The following is a 15,084-nucleotide window of genomic DNA, read 5'->3' as shown; positions in this document are numbered from 1 at the left end:
CCCGAAATCCCGCAAGGAAGAAGAACGAGTCCATGAAGAAGACAAACGGACGTAGTCGAACGGGTCCTCACAAACACGATGTTACCGAAACCAGCCCGAAGAAGAAAACACCGGAAAGAAGCACACAACATAGTAAACAACCAACACATGAACATGGTATGATATGCGGGATGCGGTATGCGATGCATATGCATGATTTGCAAAGGAATGATTGAACCTGGCCTCAACTTGGAAATACAAGAGTGCCACTGGAAAGGTGAGGTGATTTCGATTGAAATCGATATAAAGATCACCGGAATCGGAAGCACGGTTTGGAAATGGCAAGCAAAACAAATATGGCACCGGTCTGCGATAATCAGCAAGTGACCAACTAAATGCATCAAGATAAATATGCTACAGCACTCAAACATGGCAACAAAATACATGGCAGGGATCCACTCATGAAGCTTAACAAAAGAAGAACACTGAGCTACGGCTAATTCATCCATTAACAGGTTCAAACAAGCATGGCAAAAGTGCAAATGATAACAGGTTTCAGACTTAGTGAAATTAACACAAGTCTGGAATTTATCATCAGGAAGCACACTTTAGAGCATGAAAACTACATGCTACAGGAACTTAATATGGCAAAGCAAGACATGGCATGAAGCTACTCAAAGCAGTTAACAAAAGTCCCTTAGTGACCTTGAGCCAAAAGGGATCAGAAAATACAATTGCAAGCATGTGAACATGGCAAAAACATAAACAGATCTCAGACTTAGTGAAAAACTGGAGCATGCAAATCAGTTAACGAGTAGGCATGTTTACGAGCTCGATGCACTCACTACAAAGCATGGCATGAAAAACTAAGTATACACCCATCAAGAATACATGTCATAGAAGTTAGACATGACAAGAACAACATCATAGCATGCACGGATCAATAGTAATATCCTCGGCAAAATCGCTAACAAGTCAACAATCTGCCAGGATTCACGAAATAGCGAAAGTAGAGCTCGATTGACTCAAGCTAGGTTGCTCCATAAATACAAACAAAGACATGGATGGATAGAGCACCACAATGTTAACAAAACATCCTTACTGGTCATCCTCAAAAGAGGCACGGATCACTAAGAAACAACATGAACATATGGCATAACGACAAAATCAGGACAAGGACTTAGTGAAAAACTAAGTCCCTGAAATCAGCATTATCGATTACGCTACTTTGCAAGCTTGTGCTAGTCACCACAAAGATCACAAAAATACATGGCAAGCACCACTATAAATATGGCATGGCATATAACAAAACACATGTAGAGCTCAACATCATATCATGCACACATTAATCATGGCAAAAATGACAAAATGCCATTTGCTGAAACAGATCTGACAAATTACTTACATAGCCCTCTTCCAACAACATTTCGGGCACCAATATGACCTCAAATGAAAATGATGCAATGAGATGAAATGATGTACTCGTCGAGACGAACATGTATGCAAATGAAATGCACATGATGACATGATATGCAATGCATGACACACAAGCAATGACAACGCAACAACAACGAATAACTGGAAGACACCTGGCACATCGGTCTCGGGGCGCTACAATAGCACTCTCCAAATAAAAATGACATCAGTTCTCGTGAGCGCTAAAGTTTCTGTTTTTTACAGCAAGTTCAACAAGACTTTCCCCAAGTCTTCCCAACGGTTCTACTTGGCACAAACACTAATTAAACACAAAAACACAACCAAAACAGAGGCTGGATAATTTATTTATTACTAAACAGGGGCAAAAAGCAAGGAATAAAAATAAAATTAGGTTGCCTCCCAACAAGCGCTATCGTTTAACGCCCCTAGCTAGGCATAATAAGCAAGAATAGATCTAGGTATTGCCATAATAGTAAGATAGATTATTAAAACTCATTTCATATTCTCTACGTTCAGCAGCAAGTTTTCTTTGAGGCAAGCAAAAGTAATCAAAAGGGCTAAATTTATTGGGACAAAAGTCTCCAAGATCAACCTTGGGAGGTATAGGTTCCTCCTTCGGTCCTTCATAATGCACAACCAATTCATCATTATAAGCATTCTTTTGACAGAACTTTGTGAGCCTATATTCAAGAGAATATCCCAATTCATTATTTCGAATAGCCAAATCATCATTAAGTTAAGAAATTCTATCAACTAAAACATTGGTAGGCACCCTTTTTCTAAGATTTTCATTAAAAGCAACATAGTCTAGAGATTGAAAATGCATTATTTCTTCTTGATCAAAGAGGATGGCCTCTATGGGAGGACGGCAAGCGTCCACCCTATAATGCGTAAAGATTTCTTTGGCCTCTTTTATTATGAATCGAAACTCATGAGTCAAAAAGATAGTAACGGCATGCTTAACAGAGGAATGCTCAATATTAGAAAATTCTAGGAAAATCCTTTGTATGGAAGGATGCATGTGCATGAATTGCCTTTCAAGTTCAACTATAAGCATGGCAATAGCGTCCGCAAGACTACTAATTCTATGAAGGATAGAACTACCCATAGAGGGTAAAGCACCGGCACAAGTAAAGAAATCTTGAATAACTCCTTTTCCAATAATATTACCACTACCAACACGGAATCTTTTTATATGTGAGATAGTGGGTTCTTTAGTAGGAGCATCAAAATTATTATCGACAATAGTATCCCCAATTTCAGACATAGAGGCAGAAGGTAAAGAACTAGCCATAACGACAAGCAAGCAAACTAACACACAAGCAAACAAAAAGCAAGCGGACAAAAAGAGGCAAATAGAGGGAGGATAGAGAGAGAGGGCAAATAAAATGGCAAGGGTGAAGTGGGGGAGAGAAAAACGAGAGGAAAATGGCAAATAATGTAATGCGGGAGATAAGGGTATGTGATGGGTACTTGGTATGTTAACTTTTGCGTAGACCTCCCCGGCAACGGCGCCAGAAATCCTTCTTGCTACCTCTTTTAGCACTGCGTTGGTTTTCCCCGAAGAGGAAGGGATGATGCAGCAAAGTAGCGAAAGTATTTCCCTCAGCTTTTGAGAACCAAGGTATCAGTCCAGTAGGAGGCTACGCGCGAGTCCCTCGCACCTGCACAAAACAAATAAATCCTCGCAACCAACGCAAATAGGGGTTATCAATCCCTATAGGGTCACTTATGAGAGTGAGATCTGATAGATATGATAAGATAATATTTTTGGTATTTTTATGATAAAGATGCAAAGTAAAATAAAGGCAAAGTAAATAGCAAAGTAAATAACTAAGTAGTAGGAGATTGATATAATAAAGATAGACCCGGGGGCCATAGGTTTCCCTAGTGGCTTCTCTCGAGAGCACAAGTATTCTACGGTGGGTGAACAAATTACTGTTGAGCAATTGACAGAATTGAGCATAGTTATGAGAATATCTAGGTATGATCATGTATATAGGCATCACGTCCGAGACAAGTAGACCGACTCCTGCCTGCATCTACTACTATTACTCCACTCATCGACCGCTATCCAGCATGCATCTAGAGTATTAAGTTAAAAACAGAGTAATGCCTTAAGCAAGATGACATGATGTAGAGGGATAGACTCATGCAATATGAAGAAAACCCCATCTTGTTATCCTCGATGGCAATAATACAATACGTGCCTTTCTGCCCTTACTGTCACCGGGAAAGGACACCGCAAGATTGAACCCAAAGCTAAGCACTTCTCCCATTGCAAGAAAGATCAATCTAGTAGGTCAAACCAAACTGATAATTCGAAGAGACTTGCAAAGATAACCAATCATACATAAAAGAACTCAGAGAAGATTCAAATATTATTCATAGATAGACTTGATCATAAACCCACAATTCATCGTTCTCAACAAACACACCGCAAAAAGAAGATTACATCGAATAGATCTCCACAAGAGAGGGGGAGAACATTGTATTGAGATCCAAAAAGAGAGAAGAAGCCATCTAGCTACTAACTATGGACCCGTAGGTTTGAAGTAAACTACTCACACTTCATCGGAGAGGCTATGGTGTTGATGTAGAAGCCCTCCATGATCGATGCCCCCTCCGGCGGAGCTCCGAAACAGGCCCCAAGATGGGATCTCGTGGATACAGAAAGTTACGGCGGTGGAATTAGGGTTTTGGCTCCGTATCTGATCGTTTGGGGGTACGTGGGTATATATAGGAGGAAGAAGTACGTCGGTGGAGCAACAGGGGGCCCACGAGGGTGGAGGGCGCACCTAGGGGGGTAGGCGCGCCCCCTACCTCGTGGCCTCCTGTTATGTGTCTTGACGTAGGGTCCAAGTCTCCTGAGTTGTATTCGATGAGAAAATCACGTTCCCGAAGGTTTCATTCCGTTTGGAGTCCGTTTGATATTCCTTTTCTTTGAAACCCTAAAACAGGCAAAAAAAACAGCAATTATGGGCTGGGCCTCCGGTTAATAGGTTAGTCCCAAAAATAATATAAAAGTGGATAATAAAGCCCAATAATGACCAAAACAGTAGATAATATAGCATGGAGCAATCAAAAATTATAGATACGTTGGAGACATATCATTATTAAACATTATGTCACAATACTTATGCCTATTCTCTCTTATTTTACAAGGTTTACATGAAGAGGGGGAATGCCGGCAGCTGGAATTCTGGGCTGGAAAAGGAGCAAATATTAGAGACCTATTCTGCACATCTCCAAAAGTCCTGAAACTCCACAGGAGCACTTTTCAGAATATATAAAAAATATTGGGCGCAAGAAGTACCAGAGGGGGGCCACCCACCAGCCACGAGGGTGGGGGCACGCCCCCCTGCCTCGTGGGCCCCCTGGTGGCCCTCCGATGCCCATCTTTGGCTATATGGAGTCTTCCGTCCGAGAAAAAATCATAAGCAAGCTCACGGGATGAAACTCCGCCGCCACGAGGCGGAACCAATCTAGGGCTCCGGCGGAGCTGTTCTGCCGGGGAAACTTCCCTCCGGGAGGGGGAAATCATCACCATCGTCATCACCAACGATCCTCTCATCGGGAGGGGGTCAATCTCCATCAACATCTTCACCAACACCATCTCATCTCAAACCCTAGTTCATCTCTTGTATCCAAACCTCAGATTGGTACCTGTGGGTTGCTAATAGTGTTGATTACTCCTTGTAGTTGATGCTAGTTGGTTTAATTGGTGGAAGATCATATGTTCAGATCCATTATGCATATTAATACCCCTCTGATTATGAACATGAATATGCTTTGTGAGTAGTTACATTTGTTCCTGAGGACATGGGAGAAGTCTTGATACTAGTAGTCATGTGAATTTGGTATTCGTTCGATATTTTGATGAGATGTATGTTGTCATCCCTCTAGTGGTGTCATGTGAACGTCGACTACATGAAACTTCACCATTGTTTGGGCCTAGAGGGAGGCATTGGGAAGTAATAAGTAGATGATGGGTTGCTAGAGTGACAGAAGCTTAAACCCTAGTTTATGCGTTGCTTCGTAAGGGGCTGATTTTGATCCATATGTTTCATGTTATGGTTAGATTTACCTTAATACTTCTGTTGTAGTTACGGATGCTTGCAATGGGGGTTAATCATAAGTGGGATGCTTGTCCAAGTAAGGACAGCACCCAAGCACCGGTCCACCCACATATCAAATTATCAAAGTACTGAACGCGAATCATATGAACGTGATGAAAACTAGCTTGATGATAATTCCCATGTGTCCTCGGGGGCGCTTTCCTTCATATAAGAGTTTGTCCAGGCTTGTCCTTTTCTACAAAAAGGACTGGGCCATCTTGTTGCACCTTATTTACTTTTATTACTTGTTGCTCCTTACAATTTATCTTATCACAAAACTATTTGTTACCTATAATTTCAGTGCTTGCAGAGAATACCTTGCTGAAAACCGCTTATCATTTCCTTCTGCTCCTCGTTGGGTTTGACACTCTTACTTATCGAAAAGGCTACGATAGATCCCCTACACTTGTGGGTCATCATTCATCAAAGAGGGCGGTGGTGGATGGGGAAAAGCGCGGGCTGAAATGCGCCCCCCCCCACCAACCGCTACCGCTATATACAGGGCGCCGACGGGCCGAGAGGGGAGCCCGCGTTTTTGCGGGTTGGGACGGGAATTATGCCGCGCCCCACTAAAAGATTTATAGTCGGACGCGTTTGCGGGGTCTGGTCGGGCAGGATTTTCTGCGCGGACCCGTATTTTGATGGTTATTTTGCGGGTCACAGCGTTATACGGGATCTGCTAGAGATGCTCTAATATGTCGGAGCATAATGTAGGCCCCCTCTATTGTCCCCATTTGATTGTTTCAAAAATTCGAAGGCACTACAATGTAAGCTTGCAACAAATGTAATTATCAAAAATTTAAATGTATTTGACTCAATGTATAACGGGTCTTATACTAACGGATCTCACGAAGACTTTTGTTGAGTTGTGTGTGATTGAACTTTTCAAGTTTTGGGTTATCTTACGATGGATGAGGGAATAAGGAGTAAGAAGAGCCTAAGATTGGGGATGCCCCGGCATCCCAAGCTATTATCCAAAAGAGAGCAAGCAACTAAGCTTGGGGATGCCCCTCGGGGCATCCTCTCTTCCTTCTAACGACCATCGATATTTTACTCGAAGCTATATTTTTATACATCACATACTATGTGTTTTCCTTGGAGCGTCTTGTATGATATGAGACTTTGCTTGTTTTATTTTGTGTTTTTAGTCTTCGTTCCTTGCTGTACACACCTATTTGAGAGAGCCAAAATTATGCCATGACTTGATAGAATTGCTCTTTATGCTTCACTTAAATTTTTATGAGCTATGGACTTGCTCTAGTGCTTCACTTATATCTTTTTGAGCATGGTGTGCTTTAGTATTTTTGAAGAAATGCTCTCTTGCTTCACTTAGATTTATTTGAGAGTTAGTAAAATTTTCAAGAAATTCTCTCTTGCTTCACTTAAATTAATTTGAGAGAAAGTAAAAATTATGCTCATGATCTTCACTTATATTTGTTTGAGCTTATCAAAAGCAACATATGAAAATTAGTCCCAAAGTGATAGATATCCAAGAAGGATATAATAAAAACTTTCATGAAGATCATTGTGCAAAATAAACTTGATTCTTAGTAATAGTTTTGAGATATGATGATGTGATATGTGAGTTATGTTGATGAGTAATTATGCTTTAGTAAGAATATTGGTGTTAAGGTGTGTGATTCCCTATGCAAGCACGAAAGTCAATAATTATGCAATGAAATTATATCCTACTTGTGGTGCATTATTTGGTGTTAATTATGCTTAATGCTCGCTTGTGAGATTATTCGTTTCTTGGTTGGTCGCTTCTCAATCTTTTGCTAGCCTTTATTTTGCACTAAGTATGATCACTACTTGTGCATCTCAAAACCTTTAAACCAGTTTTGCCACATGAATCCACTATATCTACCTATATGCTGTATTCTTTGCCGTTATAAGCAAATTTGTATGTGCCATCTCTAATTTTCAAAATAAACTTCTCTTTTGTGTGTTCGTTTCGCTCGCGGAGCGATGAGGAGTGGCTAATATTTTCCGTGCTAGATGTGTTATTCTCACAATGGGTGTTTATTCACTTGTCATTGCACGAGAGTACGGCAAAGGTATTAGAGATGGCCAATACCGAAATGAAAATTGAATTTACTTTATGTTGTGAAATAATAAATTCCTTGGAAAGTGTTGTATGGAAGGCACCCGTGGATATGGTTAGCCATGGAAAGTGAAAGTATGGTGAAAAAAGGAATAAACTTTATTTTCTGATTGGGAACCGCCTATGATATATCTAGCATGGAAAGTGTTGGGAACTCTAAGTCGTTTTCGTTGGTGGGAAGGACACACCTCCCAAAATGTTTTTTCTCTAAGTTTTTCGCTTTGAGCTCTGACACCTCTACAAATCCCTACTTCCCTCTGCGAAGGGCCTTTCTTTTACTTTATGCAATTTTTATTTTTTATTTTGAGTCTCCATCCTCTCTTATAGAAGCACCAACTAGGAGGCACTATGATCGTACTTGAGCATTGGTGTAGTTAATATGTGAGTGTGTTTCATGAATGGATCAATGATTGAGCATGATGGGCTAGGGATAGCTTATTTTAGCATTGATATTTTGAAAGACATGGTTGCCTGTTGATATGCTTGAGTATTTAAGTTATGATGTCAAAACTAGACTATTGCTTTCAACAATATAAAAGTCCAAATGACGATGCTATAAAGAAAAGAATATGATATGACATGATAGGCAGCATTCCACATAAAAAATTCTGTTTTTATCACTTACCTACTCGAGGACGAGTAGGAGTTAAGCTTGGGGATGCTGATACATCTCCAATGTATCTATAATTTTTGACTATTCCATGATGTTATATTATCAATCATGGATGTTTTATAATCATTTTATATCATTTTTTGGTACTAACCTATTGACATAGTGCCAAGTGCCAGTTGCTATTTTTCATGTTTGATCACAGAAAATCAATACCAAATGGAGTCCATATGCAATGAAACTTTACCGAGATTTTTTATGGACCAGAAGACACCTAATGGGCCAAGGCTGCACCTGGAGGGTGCTCCAAGGAGAGCACAACCCACTAGGGCGTGCCAGGAGGCCCAGGCGCGCTCTGGTGGGTTGTGCCCACCTCGGGTGACCCCCCGGACCGCCTCTTTGCTCTATAAATACCCCAATATTCCAGAAACCCTAGGAGAGTCGATGAAAATCAATTCCAGCCGCCGTAAAGTCCAGAACCACCAGATCCAATCTAGACACCATCACAGAGGGGTTCACCACTTCCATTGGTGCCTCTCCGATGATGCATGAATAATTCTTTGTAGACCTTCCGGTCCATAGTTAGTAGCTAGATGTCTTCCTCTCTCTCTCATTTGATTCTCAATACAATGGTCTCTTGGAGATTCATATGATGTAATTCTTTTTGCGGTGTGTTTGTTGGGATTGGATGAACTTTGAGTTTATGATCAGATCTATCTTTTTATATCCATGAAAGTTATTTGAGTTTCTTTGATCTCTTATATGCATGATTTCTTATAGTCTTGTATTTCTTCTCTGATATTTGGGTTTTGTTTGGACAATTTGATCTATTTATCTTGCAATGGGAAGAGGTGCTTTGCAGTGGGTTCGATCTTACGGTGCTTGATCCCAGTGACAGAAGGGGAACCGACACGTATGTATCGTTGCTACTAAGGATAAAACGATGGGTTCTATCTCTACATAGATAGATCTTGTCTACATCATGTCATTGTTCTTATTGCATTACTATCCATGAACTTAATACACTAGATGCATGCTGGATAGAGGTCGATGTGTGGAGTAATAGTAGTAGATGCATGCAGGAGTCGGTCTACTAATCTTGGACGTGATGCCTATATAATGATAATTGCCTAGATATTGTCATGAGTATTTGAAGTTATATCAATTGCCCAATAGTAATTTGTTTACCCACCGTTTGCTATTTTTCTCGAGAGAAGCCACTAGTGAAACCTACGGCCCCCGGATCTCTTTCTCATATTATTTGCCTTCGCGATCTATTTTATTTACCTTTTATTTTTAGATCTACTAAACTAAAAATACAAAAATACCTTGCTGCAATTTATTTTATTTTGCGTTCGATCTATCAATATTTACAGCTTTCTCCCATCAACGCACCACTTTTTGGCACCGTTACCCGAAAGGGATTGACAACCCCTTTAACACATCGGGTTGCGAGTATTTGTTATTTGTGTGCAGGGGCTGTTTACGTTGTGTTGCTTGGTTCTCCTACTGGTTTGAAAACCTTGGTTTCATATCTGAGGGAAATACCTACCACCACTGTGTTGCATCATCCCTTCCTCTTTGGAGAAATACCGACGTAGCTTCAAGCGACATCAAAGTGAATTTCTGGTGCCGTTGTCGGGGAGGATCTTCAACATCTACTAGGTTCCTAATCACAAATCGCATCTCCTCGCAATTTACATTATTTTCCATTTGCCTCTCGTTTGCATCTCCCCCACTTCACAAAAATTTGTCGTTCTTCTTAGTTGTAGTATTAAAAGAAAACTCAAAAAGATTTCTCGTTCTTCTTTTGCTTGTTGGGAGTTTTCCCGTGTAAATAGTTTTTCTCGTTCTTGTTTTACTTCCTTTAGAAAAACAAAAAGTCCAAAAACATTTCAGTGTGTTTCTTTGAAATTCTTTTCTTTTCTTTGGGGGTTGAGAGGAGAAGACCACGGTGAAAATGTTGAATGGCTCTCATATGCATTATTGTTGATCTAACAAAGAGCCCATATTACCTTGTCTTCTCCTTTGAATAAATGTTTGCAGATTCCAGCTTAGTCCAATGCACATGCACTATTATTGTTATCCACACCGTTCGGTTGTGCAATTGAAAGGCAATAATGACGATATTTGATGAAATGATTGAGATGAGGAAAAGCTGGTATGAACTCGACCTATCTTGTTTTTGTAAATATGATTAGTTCATCGTTCCTGATTCAGCCTATTATGAATGAAACATGTTTGCAATGACAATTAGAGATTATAGTTACTCATGCCATGCTTAACTAGCTAGGAGTTTATAATGGTGTACCTTGCGTGCCAACATGCTATTAAAATGGTTGTGATGTAGTATGATAGGATGGTATCCTCCTTTGAATGATTCGAGTGGCTTGACTTGGCACATGTTCACACATGTAGTTGAAACAAAATCAACATAGCCTCCACGATATTTATGTTCATGGTGATTTATATCCTACTCATGCTTGCATTCAATGTTGGTTAATCTTAATGCATGTTTATGACTGTTGTCGCTCTCTAGTTGGTCGGTTCCCAGTCTCTTTCTAGTCTTCACTTGTACTAAACGGGAATACTGCTTTTGCATGCACTTTCATAAAACCGAAAGTTGTTCCATATAAGTCCACCATACCTTCCTATATGCGGTATTTATCTGTCGTTCCAAGTAAATTTGCATGTGCCAAACTCTAAACCTTCAGATGATAATTTGTTTTTTATGTTCGAATCGCTCATGTACCAACTAGGGCTGTCAATATGTTCCATGCTAGGTGGGTTATTCTCACGATGAGTGGACTCCGCTCATCATTCACGAGAAAAGGGCTAGTAATCGGGATGACTAGTCCCATGCTCAAATCAAATCAAAATAATTGCAAACAAAACTCCCCTAGGACTGTTGTTAGTTGGACGGTACCCGTTGTTTCGGACCAGCCATAAAGTGTGCTTGTTGGTGGTGGGGGAGTATAAACTTTACCATTCTGTTTGGGAACCGCCTGTAATGTATGTAGCATGGAAGATACCGAGATCTCTTGGTTGTTATGTTGACAATGAAAGCATACCGCTCAAAATATTATTTATCTCTATTTTAAAACTCAAGCTCTAGCACCGTTGCAAATCCCTGCTTCCCTCTGCGAAGGGCCTATCTATTTACTTTTATTGCTGAGTCATCATCCTCTTATAAAAAGCGTCGATTAGAGAGCACCATTGTCATTTGTATGCATTGTTATTAATTTATATTGAGTATGACTATGACTGGATATTTCTTACCATGAATTACAATGTCTAGTCAGTCCTTGATCTTCAGGGGTGCTCTGCATTTATGTTTTGCGGTCTCAGAAAGGGCTAGCGAGATACCATTTTGTTATATCATATCATGATTGTTTTGAAAAAGTGTTGTCATCCGAGATTTATTATTATTACTCGCTAGTTGATTATGCCATTGATATGAGTAAATGTGAGACCTAAATGTTATTGTGAATATGGTTAATTCATAATCATTGCTGAAAACTTGAATGCCGACTTTACATATTTGCAACAACAAGATCAAACAGAGTTTGTAAAAGTTTTTCTTTATCACTTTCAGTTTGTTAACTGAATTGCTTGAGGACAAGCAATGGGTTAAACTTGGGGGAGTTGATACGTTTCCATCATATCTACTTTTCCAAACTCTTTTTCCCTTGTTTTGGACTCTAACTTACATGATTTGAATAGAACTAACCCGGAGTGACGTTGTTTTCAGCAGAATTGCCATGGTGTTATTTTTGTGCAAAAATAGAAGCTCTCGGAATGACCTGAAACTTCATGGAGATGATTTTGGGAATTAATAAAAAATATTGGCAAAAGAATCAAGTGAAGGGGGCCCACACCTTGGCCACAAGGTTGCGGGGCGCGCCCACCCCCTGGGGCACGCCCTCCGTCCTCGTGGGCCCCCTGGACCTCCACTGACCTCAACTCCAACTCCATATATTCACGTTCGGGAGAAAAAAATCAGAGAGAATGATTCATCGTGTTTTATAATACGGAGCCGCCGCCAAGCCCTGTTCTTCCTCGGGAGGGCAGATCTGGAGTCTGTTTTGGGCTCCGGAGAGGGAAATCCGTCGCCATCGTCATCTTCAACCATCCTCCATCACCAATTTCATGATACTCACCGCCGTGCGTGAGTGATTCCATCGTAGGCTTGCTGGACGGTGATGGGTTGGATGAGATTTACCATGTAATCGAGTTAGTTTTGTTAGGGTTTGATCCCTAGTATCCACTATGTTCTAAGATGATGTTGCTATGACTTTGCTATGCCTAATGCTTGTCACTAGGTCCCTAGTGCCATGATTTCAGATCGGAACCTAGTATGTTTTCATGAATATATTTATGTTCTTGATCCGATATTGCAAGTTATAGTCACCTACTACGTGTTATGATCCGGCAACCCCGGAGTGACAATAGTCGGGACACTTCCCGGTGATGGCCGTAGTTTGAGGAGTTCGTGTATTCACTAAGTGCTAATGCTTTGATCCGGTACTCTATTAAAAGGAGGTATTAATATCCCTTAGTTTCCGATAGAACCCCGCTGCCACAGGAGGATAGGACAAAAGATGTTCTGCAAGTTTTTTTCCATAAGTACGTATGACTATATTCGGAATACATGCATATATTATATTGATGAATTGGAGCTAGTTCTGTGTCACCCTATGTTATAACCATCGCATGATGAATGCCATCCAACATAATTATCCATCATTGATCCATTGCCTACGAGCTTCTCACATATTGATCTTTGCTAAGTTACTTTTCTGCCACTGTTACGACTGTTACAAAACTGCTACTGTTACTTTTGTCACCGTTACCGTTACTTCCATACTATTTTGCTACTAAATACTTTGTTGTAGATATTAAGTCTTTCAGGTGTGGTTGAATTAACAACTCAGCTGCTAATATTTGAGAATATTCTTTGGCTCCCTTGTGTTGAATCTATAATTTTGGGTTGAATACTCTACCCTCGAAAACTGTTGCGATCCTTTATACTTATGGGTTATCAGTGGGAAAAAGCGCAGGCTGAAGTGTCCCCCCCCCACCACCACCAACCGCTACCCCTATATACAGGGCGCCGACGGGTCGAGGGGGGAACCTGCGTTTTCGTTGGTTGGGACGGGAATTATGCCACGCCCCACAAATTTTTTTATGGATCGGCCGCGTTTGCGGGGTCTGGTCGGGCAGGATTTTCCGCTTAGACCCGTATTTTGACGGTTATTTTGCAAGTCACGACGTTATACAAGGTCTGCTAGAGATGTTCTAAGATGCCGAGCATAAGGTAGGCCCGTGCTGTTGTCCCCATTTGATTGTTTCAAAATTCGAAGGCACTACAATATAAGCTTGCAACAAATGTAATTATCAAAAAATTAAATGTATTTGACTCAAGTCAGTTTCATGGAGAGGAAAAAACGGTCATTCTGACTCCAATAAACCGAGTTATGGTTCTTGGCTAGCAGTCCCTATATTATGATATCAAAACATTAGGCGAAGTGGGTGAGATTTACATGCCCGGTCGAATCCCAAGCAAATGAATGTACAGGAGTCACAGTACAATGCTCTGGTTCCTGTGACCTGACCGCTAGTGCCACAGCGCCGCGCGGTCGAGCCCAACCCAGCCGGCACAAACCGTAGGGCGGGGGAGCACGCGCGGGCGCGCCCGGCGAGAAGAACGATCGATGAGAGGCGCCTACAAGGCGGCGTCGGCGACGCGGTCGGCGAACCGCTGGAGCGCCTCGCGCATCCAGAGGTGCGGGCAGCGGTCCATGGCGTCCTGCACGGTGACCCAGGTCCTGCCGCGGCCGGACATCTCGGGCCAGCGCTCCAGCTCGTCGGTGACGCGCAGCGGGAACATGTACCCCTCGTAGGTGGCCTCGTAGCGGCGGCTCTGGTAGCACCAGCGGCCGAGGCTGGGCCCCGTCTCGCCGCGCACGCCGGCCTCCTCCAGAGCCTCGCGGCGCGCCGCCTCGTCCATGGACTCGTCCAGCTCCCACCCGCCCTTGGGGAACAGCACGCCCGCGCTGGCGCCCTTCTTGCGCGAGCAGATGACCAGCACCTCCACCTCGCCGTTGTCGTCGCGCACCCGGTAGGGGATGCAGCCCACGACGATGCGGCCGCCCGTGCTGGCGCTGTACCGCTGCAGCTCGCGCCCCTGCCTCGCCGCCACCATCATCGCCGCCATCCAACGATCAATGACCCGCCCGGTGCTGTCGTCGGATGATTCTTGGAGCTCCACGGGGAGGGAGGAGGAGGAGGGAGAGGGGCTCTGTCTGAAATATGGAGGCCCGGTGGCGCTATCTTTGGATCTGCCGGTGGGAGGAGGAGCTGGAGCTGGATGGATTTGAGCCAGATGGGGGCGGGGATGCCGGGCTATTAATAGGATCTGCACGCGCGGCCTCTCCGGTGGTGGTTGTGGTTGGCAGCGTCGTTGCCGAGTGAGGGAACGTGACAAAGGCGGGGCAGCTCGGGGACAAAAGGCGGGCAGGAGGAGGATGGATACGCCCGGCCAGGTGGCGCCTGGACGCGGTGCATGGGCGCTGCGTTGCGTGTGAATATCTATCTATCTATCTGGCTTCTGTTCCTGTGATGCTCCTCGTTTGGGCAGCGGTTCGAGGTTCTGGTGGTGGATGTGTACGAGCTTCCAGCTAAAAGTTTGCTTGTTTGGGCTCCCACCGGTTTGATCTAGAGTAGTATTTGACTTTGGCCGTTCAACTATTTATGGCAGTGCCTTTTTTTCTAGAAGCCATGGAAATGACGTGCGTTTACACGATGAAAAGGAGAATACAACCTAAATGCTTGTT

General features: G+C 42.5%; 1 protein-coding gene across 1 annotated transcript; it reads right to left on the bottom strand.

Annotated features, from left to right (window-relative positions):
- Window positions 1-13,682: 13,682 nt before the first annotated feature.
- On the bottom strand, window positions 13,683-14,700 carry LOC125523365 (nudix hydrolase 21, chloroplastic-like). The gene has a single exon (XM_048688411.1). The coding sequence runs from the start codon at window positions 14,463-14,465 to the stop codon at window positions 13,974-13,976; it is 492 nt and encodes a 163-aa protein (XP_048544368.1). The 5' UTR covers window positions 14,466-14,700; the 3' UTR covers window positions 13,683-13,973.
- Window positions 14,701-15,084: the final 384 nt, after the last annotated feature.

The sequence above is a fragment of the Triticum urartu genome, chromosome 7 (genome assembly GCF_003073215.2).
Source record: "Triticum urartu cultivar G1812 chromosome 7, Tu2.1, whole genome shotgun sequence".
NCBI classification, from domain to species: domain Eukaryota; kingdom Viridiplantae; phylum Streptophyta; class Magnoliopsida; order Poales; family Poaceae; genus Triticum; species Triticum urartu.
This window is presented reverse-complemented; position numbering and strand designations above follow the sequence as displayed.